We start from the raw sequence: 16,065 nt of genomic DNA on the forward strand, positions 1-16,065 counted from the left end.
TCTGTGATACGCTAATGGCATTTGTCTAGTTAAGAACTTGTTATAATTATTGCTCTGTATATGTGACTTTCAGCCCAACTACAGCAGGGAATTCTGCATATGAAACAATTTGGAAATTTCATATTTTTGGTAATGCTTAGTGCTTACTTTAGAATGGAGAGGCAGAACGTCAATATGTTTGTTTATCCAAGGTGTGTGTAAGCACCTTGTGCAGGGATGGTTAACCTGTGAATGATTCACAGTTTCTCAGTAGTTCAAGAGCAGAGGCTGTATTTTTTTCGCTGTCACCTGTTGCTAGATGCCCACAGTATCAGGAAAGTAGGTAGGCTGATTAGTGGATTTTCAGAAGAGCAAGAATCTGGCACCCAGTGCATTTCATAGAATATCCCAAGATGGAAGGAACACACAAGGATCATTGAGTCCAACTCCTATTTCCCAGTTTCAGTGGGAATTTCCTACTCTGCCAGTAGCCGTTCTTTGTCCATCACAATATATGTATCTTTAGCTACCTAAACGTCCTTCTGCCTCTCAGTTCTGTCCCTTTTTCAAAGTCAGTCATTTTTCCTGTCTAGAGACTAAATGGAGAGATTTGGACTTTATATTACAAGCACCCAACAGTCAAATACATGAAAGAACTCAAGTCCCATACAAAATTACACAACACATGCAGATTTTCAAAGATTTTGATTTTAGGCCATTTCCAAAATCCTAGGGTTACATACATTGGGTTTTAATTTATATTATTTTCTCCCAGATAAATCAGAAATAATGCCACTGGGGTCAGTGGAACAGCAAGGATTTAGAACCATCCTTAAAGGAATACATATTGAAAGGTTGCATGGAAGCACATTCTTGAGGGCAAATGTAACAGGTATTTGGTACACACCCTTACATTAAACACTCTACAAGAATCAAACTATTCAGATTACTTCTGTGTCTCCTTTTCTAAAGCCTTGACTATCAAGCTATATTGGAAATGGCTAGGTTGATTAGCAGAAGTCTTGGCAGACATCAGCAGTATATTGTTGAAGGTCTTTTGGAGATCAGCTAATTTTCATTAATCTTTTCTTTTTCCATGGACCTGAAGGGTCTAGGTTCCATGATATTAAGTAAAGCTAGTGCTTTAAAATAACTCTTCAAATGTAGTCAATGTCTTATTCCCCAGAAGTTTATGCAAGAAGTTAAAGTAAAAAAATGAAGACAGTCAAGAATTTTCAATGAGAATGGTGGTTTAGCAACCATCATTTTCACCGAGAAAATATAATTTTCAACAAAAAGTTGATGAATCTGGCATCTGACTCTTTTCCAGGAAAAGGGAAAAAACAGAAGCCAAAATGCCCATTTGATGTCTCTGTAAAGAGTTTTTTTTCCCATGTAAAACTGGAGAGAATTCTGTTTGGGAAAGGGTTGCTTTGTGTTTTGTTTTTGTGGCTGGTTGTTCTCAATCCCACATTAAAAATGAGATAAAAATTATGTTTTCTGGCCATCAGTACTGGCTGACTTCCGTATGTATCTTATTTATTTTCTGATTCTACATTCTTTCTTTTATTGCCAATATAGACACTTCCATTACTGTTGAATACAAACTAAATGAAAATCTGTGGTCCATTGTACATTCCTTTTTCATTGCCTAGGAAACCATGAAAGATTAGCAAGGCAAACTTGTGAAGACACATAATATCCATCATCTGTATGGCTGCATGAAACTGTATCTCAGGTATTAATGCTTCTATGACAGTAAGACAGTGGATTTTTGTATCCAAGGCAAAAGGATGTCAGTAAATCCCTTCTGAAACTGCAAAAGTGAATAGTTCAGGTGACGTGGCCTTGGATCTGGTCTTCATTCCCAGCCTTGCCCCTACTGTGTTAGCCATAGCAAGCCACTGCGTCATCCTGTAAGCGATCATATTATCCTAGGCTTCTTTTTAAATAGAACTTTATTCTAAGGGCTATCTGCTGTCCTGTGCCTGCTTTCCCGTAGTGCATGCAGATCTTGATTACAACTGAGTTGTCCAGACAATGCTGCAATAGCTGAATGTAATGAAGCACCACGCAAAACCAAACATATTTTTTTCCTCTTGATTTCCTTAAAACCTTCCTCTTCTCTGTAGCAATCATCTCACCTAAATTACAGCCCATCTGACTCAACACAGCCTCCCAAGTCTTGTTGAACTCCTAAAGCCTCTGCCTTTGTTGTGCAGAGGACTGGACCAAGCAGGGGTATGTCCTAGAATAGCGTTTCCTCTGCCTTGTCTTTATACCTGTCTACATTGAAACATGCCATGGGAGCCATTAAAATCTCATAAGTTGCAGTATCTCCTTTTTAAAGTATAAGAATATGTTACAATTACTGCAAATGCCTAAGGCAATGAATCCTGAGCTTTTAGCAGCATCCATTGTATGCATGTCTTACGGTCCTTTTTTGCAAACCAAATATTTGATGGAATTATAGTTCTGGCATCATGAAAGGGAATGGTTATCTGTTACTTTTTCAGTGTTTCCCAGCCTGGGGCATCTGTCTGCAGATGACAGCAATAACACAAAGGACTCTTATCCAAGTAACCTGAAGTGCTCTGGATCTCAGACACATTACAGATTTACATTTACACTTTGTTGGTACCCTCGATGAAAAGAACTGCAAACTCATCATTATAAAGAGATATGCAAATCCCTCTTTTGTTTTCAAAGAAACCATTTAATTGTCTATTTTTCATCCTCAGATTTTTCCCAGCAGTTTCATTAGCTGACATGACAAAATGCCAGCTCATTTCATATTTAAATACAGGACCAATTTGAAATAATATATCTTTACTTTGGGAGCAAATTCATCTGTTATTATTCTATGAATAATATCCAAAAGAAAGAACTTAAGCCCTTTTCTCCCATTTGCATTATACTGTAGAAATGCAGGGTGAGTTGACAGACAATTTGTATTTTCTGTAATAAAATAAGGTGCTTTTAGTTGTTTTCTTTTTTATTTTCTGCAACTGTAAATGTTTAAAAACAAACAATGATCAGAAAAATTGAAAGAATCCTATAAAATCTAGCAGCAACATTTTCTCCAAGCACCCACACTGACTGTCTATTTTAATGTTCTGTGTGAATAGCAGACATGTCTCATACCTTACATTTTGGTCCTCAACCTTCTACTGAGAGATATATGTATGAATCTTCCTCATTCTCCTTTTCTCCTTCACCAAAAAGCCCTCTCAGAGTTCCTTGTTACAATATGCATCCAAAATAACCGGGCCATCATTCTGGCACTCATTTTTGTCCATGCAAGTGACTAGAGCTGCCAAAAACAGTTCTACCTGCTGTCTCCACACAGTGGGCTTGCTAGTATTTGGGCTTGGAAGTGAATGTTGGTGAGTGGCTCCCCACCAAGGTGGCCGGGTGAGTGACCACGCACCATTGTCCCAGGCAGCCAGCAGCACCCAACAGCTGGTTACCAGATCCCTGGGTCCTTCCAGACTCATGAAGAATCAGTGGGAGCCCTGCTAGGTTTCTGAGAGGTTTTGGATTCTCCATTGTTGGAAGAGTTTAATTCACTCCTGCTGACTATTTTTTTTTTTTTTTTGTCTTTAACATCTACAAGTATAGGGGGTGTGGAGCACTGTGCTTCTCCCCGAAGAATCCCTGTCCCTTCCTAAGTGCAGATTTTACTGTCTTTTAGTGTAAGTCTCCCTCTTTCATGCATGCACAAAAAGGAAAAAAGAAATGTAATTACATACATTGCTACTGATATATCCATTGAAGTAGTGGATTTTTTGCTAATAATAGACAATAAATGAACACAGTAACAATGGATCCCATCTGAACTCTCACTTACACCAAACTGATAAAAGCAAATTCCAATTCCTTTGCTATTTTTATCAGATACTTTCAGTGTAAGTGACTCATATGGTGGATAATGGTTTCCAATCCCTGCTGCAAGATTAATGCCTTAGTGAAGTCCATGAATTTATAGAGAACATATTTGTAAGGTTTGAAGCCTGGTTTTATTGTTAAGAGGGGACACAGAGAGGTACATCTTCTAGGCTCACTCACAGTTCTACTGTTACACAAGTACCTAATGATTTATTTCAAAAGAATTAAAGAGGAATGTGACAAGCAAGCAGGAATCCTATGTCCTCTCTATCTTACTAAGAAAATTCATCCTGAGACAAAAGATCTGTAAAATGGTCTGTGGAGTTACTTAAATCCAGCTTTGAACACTTAGAATATAGGAGTGAGGGTGTCTATGTGATGACAATGCCATTTCTTAAAACGAAAGAAAAGAAAAGAAAACAAAAAGGTTTCCAGCCCTGGCCTACAACTTAGAGTCTGTGAAAGTCCACAAAAACCCATGGAGTTCCTTCTACAAGGAGCAGAGTGCATTCATGATCCTTTTACGTTCCCTTCTAAGCTAAGCAGTTTTTTCCAGGGAAACACAAATCAAGCAGATATATAACACGTATGAGATGTTGCCTTCATTCTGAAAAATCACACTCTAGATACTGCTAGGCTGGTTCACCCAGGAGTTGAAGATGAAAATTTTCTGTGGAAAGTGAAATAATTCCTTTTTTCTCCCACCAGAACATGCTGACTCATTGAAATAGGAACATTTTCCAAGTTCAGTGTAAAATTTCTAATCAAAACATGAGAGAGAAGGAACTTACATAAGACAGAGAAACCCTGAGGTCATATCCCACCCTGCCTGATTATGTCCAGATAAATGTTCTAATTGCAGAGCTATGGCTAACTGGGGCAGATCTCACTTTCTTTTCTGAAAAATTTCAAAAGATTCAAGTTTCATTCTCTTGCAGAACAAAAAAGTCTGCTTCAGAACTCCTGATATTTTACAAAACACATATTCCCAGACAGGTATAATGCCTGAAATCAGTGAGCTTCAATTTTTCCTTCTTCAAGGAGGACTTTAGAATACCAGCCACCTCATATAACCTCCTCAGTTGTAAAGAGACACAACAGCAACACCCCAGCCTCATGCACATCTGCCCACTACGGTCCATTTTTCGTAGGAACTGTGCTATAAATATCTTTTCAGAGTAGTTTAGCCTATGGTTGAGTGCCAGCTATGAAAAATCGTAAAAAATTCTTACTCCAGCCATAGCATCACAGGCTATAAAATCTGGGGAGAAATCTAATGGGATATAGCACGTGCAATGCAATAAAAAGACAGTGGCTGTAGTAATGTGGCAAAAAACCTAGGTAGGTGACGGGAAGGGTTCGAGGCAAAGCCCTGCCTTTGTGAGAGACAGTTAGATGCTATGTCGTTTTGCACAGCTGAACATCATTCTTGCCTGTTCTATGCTACATCAGGTTTTGCTTTAGCAAGTCACCGAAGAACACACTTCAGATCAATTATGCAATCACATGCTTCCTTGAATGAAAGCCAGACCTTCTGTGACCTAGGAGTTTTGTACCTGGAAGACTTATTTTCTATCCATAAATGGTATTAATTGTTTGCAGTCTTGAATGTTTTAATTGTTCTCTTTTGCTTTTGTTGAGCCCTTAATTCCAAAGCAAAGCATTTCCTGTTGTCATTACCACACACACCTTTCACGATGCCCTTAACCTTGGGCACATATCACTGTCAAAAAAAGGTATTTCTGTAAAACTGCATTGTCAGTAGAACAAGTGCAGCTATTTTCATAAATATCTGCACCATGATATTACTGACAAGGACTGACAACAATTCCACGCACTGACAGTCCATAGCAGGGTAACATAATTTTATAGGAATGATGAGGAGTAACATTATTCCACTGTTCGACCCAAATTATTTGGTATTTGACCAGATATCTTCCTTCAGTATAGCTTTTATTTCTGTGAGGGAAGGGAGCTCTTTTGGGATTGGCATGCACTGAAGTTCATCAAAGATAATGTAATCATGGTGTTGTATTAATTGATCTTATTCAAAATGACTGCTGCATGTCATGCAAGCTATTCCACAGCTAAAGCAGACAGTAGGATACTCCTTGATATATTATTTAGAGCAGGAGAATTCACTTCTTACAATGCAAGTTTTTATTCTACCCAAGTTTCAGAAGCTCTTGTTTGGGAGATATTCAACAATAAGGCAAAGCTCTGATCTCCTTTCTCATGAATGATGGAGGAATTCTTAGATTTATTGCCTAAAATTTCCACTTTATTAAGCTGTCAAGTTTTGCTTGCTGGCCTACTACAGAGTGAAATACTAAATTTGATTTAAAGGTCAGAGGAGATGTGTGGCACCTACAATCTGCCTTTGAATTGTTTTTGTAACACTAAATAGAGTTTACAAGGAGAGAAAATTGGAACTGGTCAGCATAAGTCATTCCAATCACAGTGTCTTTGAAAAGACAGCTCTACTTTTAACTACACTAAAGGAGATAAAGGAAATGGATACATTAGTGTCTTGCTCTGGGATTTATGAAACTCCGAGCAGAATTCTGTGACTGTAATTGTAACAGCTAAGTAAGGGAAAGGCATCAGGAAAATGGTTCAGGTTTTGCTATTAATGCAGTAACCACAATTATAAAAAAACACTAATTTGTGGAGATGTTTTAATCTGAATTTACTAGAGTTTTAAATAAACTTGCAACAGTAAGCTCTGACCACTCTCCCAACAGACCTTTTTATTATCTCTGCATCACTACATCTTTTAGTTCACAAGCCAAATAAGGCCCCAGAAGAAATTACTTTCTTTTAAAATAATTTTACAACTGATGCAAAATATATTATCATGTTAATTAAATATATGAAGTATAACAAGGGCTGAGATATACATTTGTGGAAGAAGGAAACTTAATTTAATTTCCACCTTTTATATATAAAACTCTTGAAATATAAGAACTCCTAATATCCTCGTTTACCTCTTAGTACAGTCCTTTATCATGAACATTTCATTAGTCACACAGATAAAAGAAAACAATTACAAACTAGCTGTTAAGTCTATATGAGACATTGCTAGGTAACAAAATTTGGTATTATACTAAGTGGAAATTTGTGTTTCAGAAAAAAAGAGAGGCAATTTCCTTCTGCCTCGTTAAAGGAAATAGAAGTTCACTCATAATCACTATCTAATTCCCTAAAGGTGTCAGACTTCGTTTTCTGATTTTCTTGTTTGGAAATGTAGAAGAGCGTATCTCTTGCCTTGATTAAGAATCCTGAAAAAGAACTAAACCTTCAAGGACTTATTCTGTTACATTGCCCTCCTCTGTAGATAGAAAAAAAACAATGGACAACACTGAAACAAATGAAAATATTGACATTCAGCTGAGAAAGGATCAAGGAAGCAAATCTGTCCTAAACTTGCCTCCTGATAGAGGCAATGAAACACAAAACAACTTGGGTTTGCTGCCTGGGAGCACATTGCTCAGATTTGGCATAATCCAAGATCAGAGTAAGCAGAAATACACTAAGGGTGCTCTCTGTGTTTTGATCTGACAGTTGCCATTTGGGCTGTGTATGTAAAACTTCATTTTGGAAAGCTCACACTTCTCCTTTCCCCAGGTGTTTCACACAGTTTTCAGTAAAAATGTCTGTAACTCATACATGTATATATATATATATTTTTTTCTTTTGGCATTTCCACTTATATTAAGGGTCATTGTGAATTAAAAATATGGTTTGAAGGGAAGTGGCCATGGTTTCCAAGTTTCAGTTTTTGACTTTTTCTTTGAGGTTTCACATAAAACCCTTACACTGAAAGCAAACCTGAGACTTTGATCCAAAAAGGATCCGAGTATAGTTCTAGTTCAGGGCTGCTGAAGAAATGTGACATTTCAGAGATGAATTCAGATAAAATTTATGAATTCTTTAAACCAAATAGATTTGGCATTCCCCCCCCCCCCCCCCCTTCAGATTTACAAGCCATCATTGCTTTTCAGCACAGAATTGTAGCATTGTAAAAAAAAATACACCACCAAAAAACAAAACAAAACAACAAAAAAACACAAAACACATTATATGTGTCTTTTCTGAAGGTGGCATTGCAGTTGAAAGAGTCACTCAGTGTGACCAAAGAGACTTTGTCCCCATATTTTGTGTGCAAGCCAAGAGACTTTTCAGTTGGGTTAAAACATCTCTGGTCCAGCACTATTTGTACATATGACTTGCTGATCACTACCTGGCAGTACAAACATTTTAGCTTCTGTACTTGAAGTGATGGAAAATTTGAACATGACTGCATCGTGGTATATTTTGGGACATTTTGGGAATAAGACACTGTAAAATTAGGAAAGTGTCACTATTTAAAGCTGTCCTGAACCCATTAATAAGTCACTGATCAAAGGATTGCAGAAATTCCAGCCAACCTTAGCAATTTTAGTTTGCAGTAGAAATTAACAAAAATTAATGTCTCTGAGCTGAGGGGAGAGAAGTAACTAAACAGAAGTAGGTACCATTTCTAAGGCTTTGTAATAGGGAGTCTGACATGCCATTATGTTGATTTTTGAAAAGGAACCCACATAAAGTAAAGTAGGTTAGAACTGAAGAACAGCACCAAAACAAGAGCCCAGTAACAGCAAAGTCTGGATTTGGATGCTCGTTCTGGAATGGCACAAGAGAACCTTTGGTGTTTGCTCTATGTATGCTGCCAAGATCTCTCTGATACCTCTCAAAATTGAGGCCAATTTCTCTGCTGGAATCAAAGATATAATGTCACAGAAATGTTTCCCAGAAGTATTTCTAAACTGCCAAGCTAAACACATGCTTATCATCCGTCAGATTTCACTTCTTATACAGAGATGGATTCTGCTAAAAAGTGTGACTTTAGGAGTGTCCTATAGGCTAAACAATGATGGAGGGATTGCTTTTCAAATAGAGAGGGATTTTTTGATAAATGGGGCTGGTGGGGTCTGAACTTTAAACAGTAAAGTGGCTGCATGCCAAGTATGGCAAATTGCTGAGGAAGACAAAAATTAGAAGTATATCCTTTCGGTTGATCACTCAATCCCTTGGGACTGCCCCTAAAGCAGTAAATTCTGCATACAATACGTAGAAGTTCTATAAGCATTTGAAAGATACTGAGTGCCCTCAACTTCTATTGATTACAGTTCTGTATCTTTGTAGAATATAAATGATGAATTGCTTGATTCAGTAGCTCTAAACAAAAGAAGAGCCTAGATGGAAAATGTTTAGAAGAACCCATTTAATAAGCTAGCACAGAAAAGATGTCAAAGCTTTCTTCATACAAATACTTTCAGCAGCAATCATAGAAGCATATCCATGGATTTATGAACTCTCATTATTTTGATGTATTGCTGCATTTCTGCCTAAAAATAAAATGAAATGTGTTAAGTTTGGCCTGAGATGAAATACTGAGTTTCCAGTACTAAAATGTTTCAATTATTCATACTGAAAGATCAGGAAACTAGCAAGGAGATAAACATTGTTGTTCATATACTGACAAAGTGTGCCAACTGTTAGAAACATGTGTTTCTATTTCAGAATAATCTAATTAACATTAGCAGGAGTGTCAAGTTATTAACATATTCTTCTGAACAAAGTTATCAGGCTCTGATTTAAACTTCACTTTCACTCAATTAAATGTATAGCTAATTTTGCCATCATTCAAGTAACACTCTCATAAAAAAAAAAAAAGGAAGAGAGAAAGAAAGAAAATCATACATCATACACCTGTTACTGAAGATTTCAAATTTCTGTATTAAAATGTCATTTTCAGGAGTTCTGGCCTGAAGATTTGATTCACAGCTATCTCCACATTAAGAGTGAGCACACGCAAATCAGAATGGTGTTAGAGAGAAATCTGAGAGCCCACTTGAGATACATACTTCAGAAATATCTCCACAGGAAATAATAACTAAGATTAAACAAGGTGGGGTCTGGTTTAAAGTAACCTTGGTTATATCTCTTTTCTTTCATTTTTTTTTTTTTGTCTGTGTTTTCCAGTTTATCACTAAACTCAGTGAGAAGGCTCCCTTCATTTTGATGGAGCCACAGAAATTTCAGAAGCAAGATGTGGTTATCACTGCTGAAATTAAACCAAGGAAAGAGAAGATCTAGTTAGTGGTCAAATAAGCACTATTTATACTAGAAGACAATATTTTTCAAAACCTTTGACGACTGATATTCTCACAGCATGAAGGACTACAACAATGTTGTGAGGTAACTACAACTACAGATTAGTAAGCAAACTTCCATGATCAGCAATCCAATGTTGTTGGAAAAAAAAATTTACCTATCTCTATTTATTTATTATTGATTATCATTAATTGTAAAGACTCTGACTACTGCAATATCTGACTGATGATTTTTCATTTTTCATGAAGGTCGTTAGCATATTCATCTGGATATTGCAATCACTTTCAAGTATCATAACTCAGCTGCCATACAGATTACCTAATTATACAGCATTCACCTATAAAGAAAAATACCTCAGATATGAGAACTATACCAATAAAGGCAACGATTCACAGTCTGAGTGGAACTTTATTTATAATTTGCAGAGACGGAACTTAAAATATACTCAAACATTTGGAAATTCAAAAGCAAAACCCCTTGCAAACAGTACCTTCAATTCAACATAGCAATGCTCAATCTGCCACCCATGTTTTAGTATGTAAAATGATCAGACTGTGATTTTTCTTTGAGCCTGAGTATTGATGTTTCTTTAAGTTGGGGTTTGCACAGAGCTTTTATGGTGGCATCTCAAGGAAAAAAAACAATGGGGAAATGGGAATGTCTTCACTTATCTCATAAACACCATTGATCAGTTCTAGTTGTCAGTGAGGGATGACATGATTTGCGAGCCAATTCCCATGCAGAGGTTGGAGTTGGGGGCCACTGTACAGAATGGAGATGCTCAAAAATTGTATTCAAGAGTTCCTGAAGCTGCTCAGTGCCCTGATTATTTATACAGCAGCTACAGCACCGTTATGGTTTTCTTTACTCTCATCTGTAACGCTGAAGTATGTCAACACATCCCGTAATAGTACTCTCAGCACCCTGAAAGCCCTCCCTGCTGCAAACCTGCAGCTCTTTGTTTCACCCTCACGCTTGGATAGATGCTCGGATAACTTTATCATCATCTTGCATGTTGTTTGGCTTTCTGATGAGACCTCTTAAACCATGCAATGGCATCAGGATTCAAATTCAAACTCTCCTTTTCCAAAAGTATATTCTAAACTCAATCAGCTGTTAGAGGGGTAACATTTGAAACAGAGAATGGTTTATACAATTGATGGAGCTCACCCCCTGTATCTTCACTAGTTTGTTTCATCTAAAAATGTCCATTATATATAATATCATATGTTTTTACTGAAAGTTTAATAAGAAGTGACTTCTATGAAGCTCAGTTAGAACAGCAACAGTAAAACAAAAAGATCCCTATCAAACTACTGAAGCAATGAAATATATATCAGAGTCCCAAATGACCTTCATAAATTCTTGTTCACCAACAGTGATATTTGTTAACAGCAAAATTAACTTTTATTACTTTCTTTCTGTGACTTGTATTTGCCAACACTCATTTTTGAAGCTCCTCAGATCAAGCAGAACAGATAAATTAAATTAGTTTCAGTGGCCAAGATGCGAAGACACAAACATAACTCTGAGGTTTATATTAAGCCATGATTTGAAGAACTTCATATAATGTACTATACACTGGAGGCTAATGGAGAGAAAGAAAAGGAAAAGAGCTGCTCTATCTGATGCTTGTACAACATCTTCTGGATGCTGTATACATAAAGAGCTACCTCCCAGCCTGACACGCAGCATACAGTACTCTGCATGGGGGGAAAAAAAAAAAAAAAGCCTAAATAAAATCCAGTCTTTCACTGATGAAGTGGCAATAGGACTGTGCTCTGAGCAAATACTATGGACAAGTTTTCAAAATACAGACACAGATGAGACTCTGAGGTGCCAAAACAGAAGCAGGCGTAGTCTTCTCTTGATTCAGATGAGAGTAAAAAATGTCTGAGATGCAAAAAAGTGTTTACTATTTCAAACAGGAGGGGAAATAAAGTGGATCCCAATACTTTAAAAATTTTTTTTTTTTTTTTTTTTTTTAGTGAAGGTCATGCAGGTGACAACAGTAACAGATGATTGTTTTTTTGGAGTCTGTTTTACTGGTTACCTCAATAGCCACAGCCATGAGACTGTCGAACCTTGAGAGTACAGAACTAATGGGCAGGCCATGGCAAGCCCATGGAGATGCAACAGGTGATCTGAGCTGATCTCTTGGGGGGGGGGGGGGGGGGGATAAGTACTTCCCACAGGACCTGAGGGTCAAGAATGAAGTGTGTCCCTTCCAATCGCTTTATTGCTTTCTCTTTTCCCATCACCCATGGATCCCTGCAACCTTTTTTTCTCCAACGTTTCTCTGTGGGTACCTGAAGGACCAGGAAATGCAGGGAGGGAGAATGGCATGTAGACACATCTGGACAGCTTGACACACCACGGGGTAGGATCATGACACTTTTTATAATGGTGCTGCTGCTGACTACTGGGCATACCTGTGATGCTATCATGACACCAGTATTGTACCCCTGCAAGGCGCTCATCTAAGTGAGAGCCATAGTATCTTTCAAGTCCTGCAAAGGTTACCACAGGGAAGAGCCTCAACTAGGCTAGTTTACTTGTTTTCTGTTGTTCATACTGGTGTCTCTGTCTCAGTGCCAAGGAGATAGACTTAATACAGCACCACTGAACACTAACCTTGGCCCTCACTGTGAAAAATTTGCTAAGTGACATATAACAGGGACATATGATTCATTTTTATCCTATCAAGATTGTCTACAGGCAGCAGGCAATATGTTTTTTAACATACTGCCTTTACACTGGAGCTTCCCTTGACATGTTTGTGCTGTTTATGAAGAGAAGAGGTTAGGATCCTTGGCAGAAATGTAAATTGCTTTAATATTTTCTTAACAATTCTTTGGCTTGAATTTATGTGAGAAACCAGATGTGAGGATTTATGAAGGACACTTATGACAGGTCTGCTCTGCAAAAACTGAAGAGCAAAAATCAATACATAGCATTAAAATAAATAAATAAATACAAAATAAAAATTGAAAGTATCTCAGAACTACTCTGCTCCATCTATATGCAAGTTCCTAGAAATGCACCAATATCTTCTAGTGCTCTGCCTGTGCATTAATCAAATGATTTGAAATGAGACAAGAGACCAATCTGAAGTGCAAAAGAAACTAAAGAGATAAAATTAATCTTGCTCCAACTTGACTTCCTAAATTTTGCAGCTGCTCCAGTATTTTGTAAAGTTCCTGAGGCTTATCTAGTGAAAGTAACTATGAAGTACCCATGGGTAAATGTCAATGCTTTAGTGTAGATTGGCATGAGGCCTTACCCTGCCCCCCTTCTGATGATGTAAATCCTGTATGGGGTCTTGCTTTGGTCCAATGAAGGGGAAAATCACTATAGCCCGAACTGGAGATGTGTTTGCTTGGTTAGCTGGGAATGCAAGTGTGCAAAATTTCTTAAAGAAGCTTATTCCTAAAACATAAACTCTAAATGTGCAAAAGCAAGTTATCTGTGAGTCCTTAATTTTACTGATGGGTGACTTTTGGCATGGGACATGTGGCCTTTGAAAGAAGGAGGTTATTTTTTAAAAAGTTAATAACCATATATATGTATATATATATTTGAGAATCTCTATCTACGGATAAGGAAAAATAAATAAAATCTTGCCTCATGGATAAAATCAAAAAATGGCAGAGCTGGGAGAAACATTATTTCATGGATATCAGAAACTTTAGTCTAAAATGACTGTTGTGTGCAAACATTTTTACTATACCAGAGCAGGGTGCCCAAAGAGCTAGCTCAAGGCTCCCTGTAGCTTTTCCCAGGTCCAAGAGACAGGTATTTCTAGAATTCCCACTTCAGACTAACATGTTATTCTTACTCCAAAACTTACTTTTTTTTTTTTTGGGAAATAGTCCCCATATTCCTGAAGAGTCTTAATTTCCCTTTCCCAAACATGTTGAAAACTGCTGCCTTTATACTTCTCCAGGAAAACACTATAGCCTGGCCATTCATATGGACTTGAATCAAATAAATTCACTCCAGAATAGCCAGTATAAGAAATTACCTCTGTTTCTGAGAAATACCAAATAAATCAATTTCCAGTGTTGTATGTCCTTGAATTAGCTTAATAACCAGGACTTATATGTCCCAACTGGAGGAAAAACAAACAAACAGAAAAAAAAACCACCCGATCTCCAGATTCAAAATTCACATTGGTGTTACTGTTACCCCAAATCTTGGCTCTGCACTGCCCTGGATGAGGCAAAGCACCAGGCCCTGCTGTGCAGGGGAGGGTGCTTGTCTTTCGGCTTGAATTGAGAGAAGAGCACAGTGCTGCAGTCCCTGTCCTGGATCCCGGGCACAGAGCTTTGATCGGCTTTATATTTCACTGCAAAACTTTGTGGTAATGTCAGACCCAGAGATGTTCTCAAACGTGAAACATTAGAGCCAGACAATAGTTGTTTGGAAGACAGAAATGTGTGCTCTATGCTGAGACTGCAAAGCAGCAGCTGCAGTTTTAATTAAAACTTATGTCCTGTATATCTTTGTGTGTTTGAGTGTTTCTTTGTTTTTAATGAATTTTTTAGATAAAGGGAGCTTTTTTAAATTATACTTCTGCCTCCTGGTGCATGCCTTCCTTATTCATTTTTGCTATCATGCCTTTTTTTCAATTTACATTAACAGATTAGGCCATATCAGAGCTTCTGAGTATATTAAAGGTGATGGTAGCAAAACACAGCTCCATTTCTTGATCTATTCAGTAAGAGTCTCTTTAGTCACCCCTCTTTGTGCCCCTCCCCACCACACACACTGTAATTACTGTGACATATATGGATCTTAAGCATATTTGACAAAGTGTAATGAATGAAGTCTCAACGATCATCAAGAAAATGCCTCAACATTTGCATAAATTAACATTGCCATCATTCTGGGGATCTGTAGGTTAGGATTAGGGATTTTTAATGTGGGTGATTTGACTGTAGTATCAATTCCTGAATAGCTGTTGTTCCAATGGATTTCATCACATAGAGCAGTTTGAACTTTATAAGAGCTGAACTCACACTTACGTCCAACAGAAGTCAGAGGAGAATTTTTTGGCTGCTTGAAATCAAAACCTTAGATCTTTGCAAATGGGCAAACATGAGGAACAGGGAAGCTAAAGGAAAACTAGCGGGAGCTGGAGATAAAGCAGATGGAAGCCAAAAGCTTTAAAACGAGAGAAAATAATTAACCAGAAGAAGAAAGAGTTTAATCTAATGTGAAGTTAAATTAAAATTAAGAAGCAAATCACAAAAAAATTGAAAAAGATAGCATTAAACACAACGCATGGATCATGGCCTAGGTCTCCAGATACAGGACTCTGTATTCATTGTTTGGATGATACATGAAAGAGAATTCCTTGCCATTAGCTTGATAACACAACAAGAGGTGATAGGAATTTGCCTGCTTGACAATTAATAAATAGATTCAAGGAAACAACTGAACTATATTAAAATGCTGGCAGCTAATTTTCCTGATGTTTTCTTTCTTGCTTATGCAGACGACTTCTTTAGTTTTCTTTTTATAGGCTAAGACAAAAAGCAAATCTTCCTTCCTATGTAGAAAGCAGAACAATTTTAGTAATTCTGTCCCTTGAAAAACAGGGAAATTTAATTTAAATTTGGTTCCAGGGAACTAGGCAAGAAAAAGGATAATTGGGATGAAGTAGACTTAGTTCTGATTTCCCAGTCCTGCCAGAGATTTTTTCTTCTCTTCTGTCAAGACTCAATATCTTACAAGCTGCTTGCTACAATTTTACTCTTCATGCAAAATAATTGCTGAGCATAAACTGTGTTTATATCAATCATTGTAGAAATGTAAACAAAATAGAAGCAGTAGAATTATGAATGAAGACTTGATTAAGAAGTGACAGCAAAGATTTGTGATAATGAAAGGATGAATAGCACTTGTTTGGTTATGTGCCAGTTACTTGCAATTAATTTTGCTAGCTAGCGAGCAGGACACCTGCTGGCTTGCAGTCAGAGTGGGCATTTTCTACTCATGTCGGTATGCATCTATCCATTCTTCTGTACTAAGATA

At 37.4% G+C, this 16,065-nt stretch overlaps 2 protein-coding genes across 5 annotated transcripts in view; one reads left to right on the forward strand and one right to left on the reverse strand.

Annotated features, from left to right (window-relative positions):
- Window positions 1–16,065, forward strand: part of CBLN4 (cerebellin 4 precursor) — a 116,460-nt gene that overhangs the window by 40,683 nt on the left and 59,712 nt on the right. The window contains exon 5 of one of the 5 annotated variants that reach the window (XM_080558278.1): window positions 9,895–11,450. The exons of the other annotated variants lie outside the window; for them this stretch is intronic. Coding sequence (XP_080414404.1) covers window positions 9,895–10,008 — 114 coding nt within the window. The 3' untranslated portion in view covers window positions 10,009–11,450. Of the gene's footprint in view, window positions 1–9,894; window positions 11,451–16,065 lie in introns of those variants that run through there. 5 annotated transcript variants of the gene reach the window in all.
- LOC308178967 (uncharacterized protein) overlaps window positions 1–16,065 on the reverse strand; it is a 308,966-nt gene that overhangs the window by 35,295 nt on the left and 257,606 nt on the right.

The sequence above is a fragment of the Anser brachyrhynchus genome, assembly GCF_964034855.1.
Source record: "Anser brachyrhynchus genome assembly, chromosome: 16".
Taxonomy (NCBI): Eukaryota; Metazoa; Chordata; class Aves; order Anseriformes; family Anatidae; genus Anser; species Anser brachyrhynchus.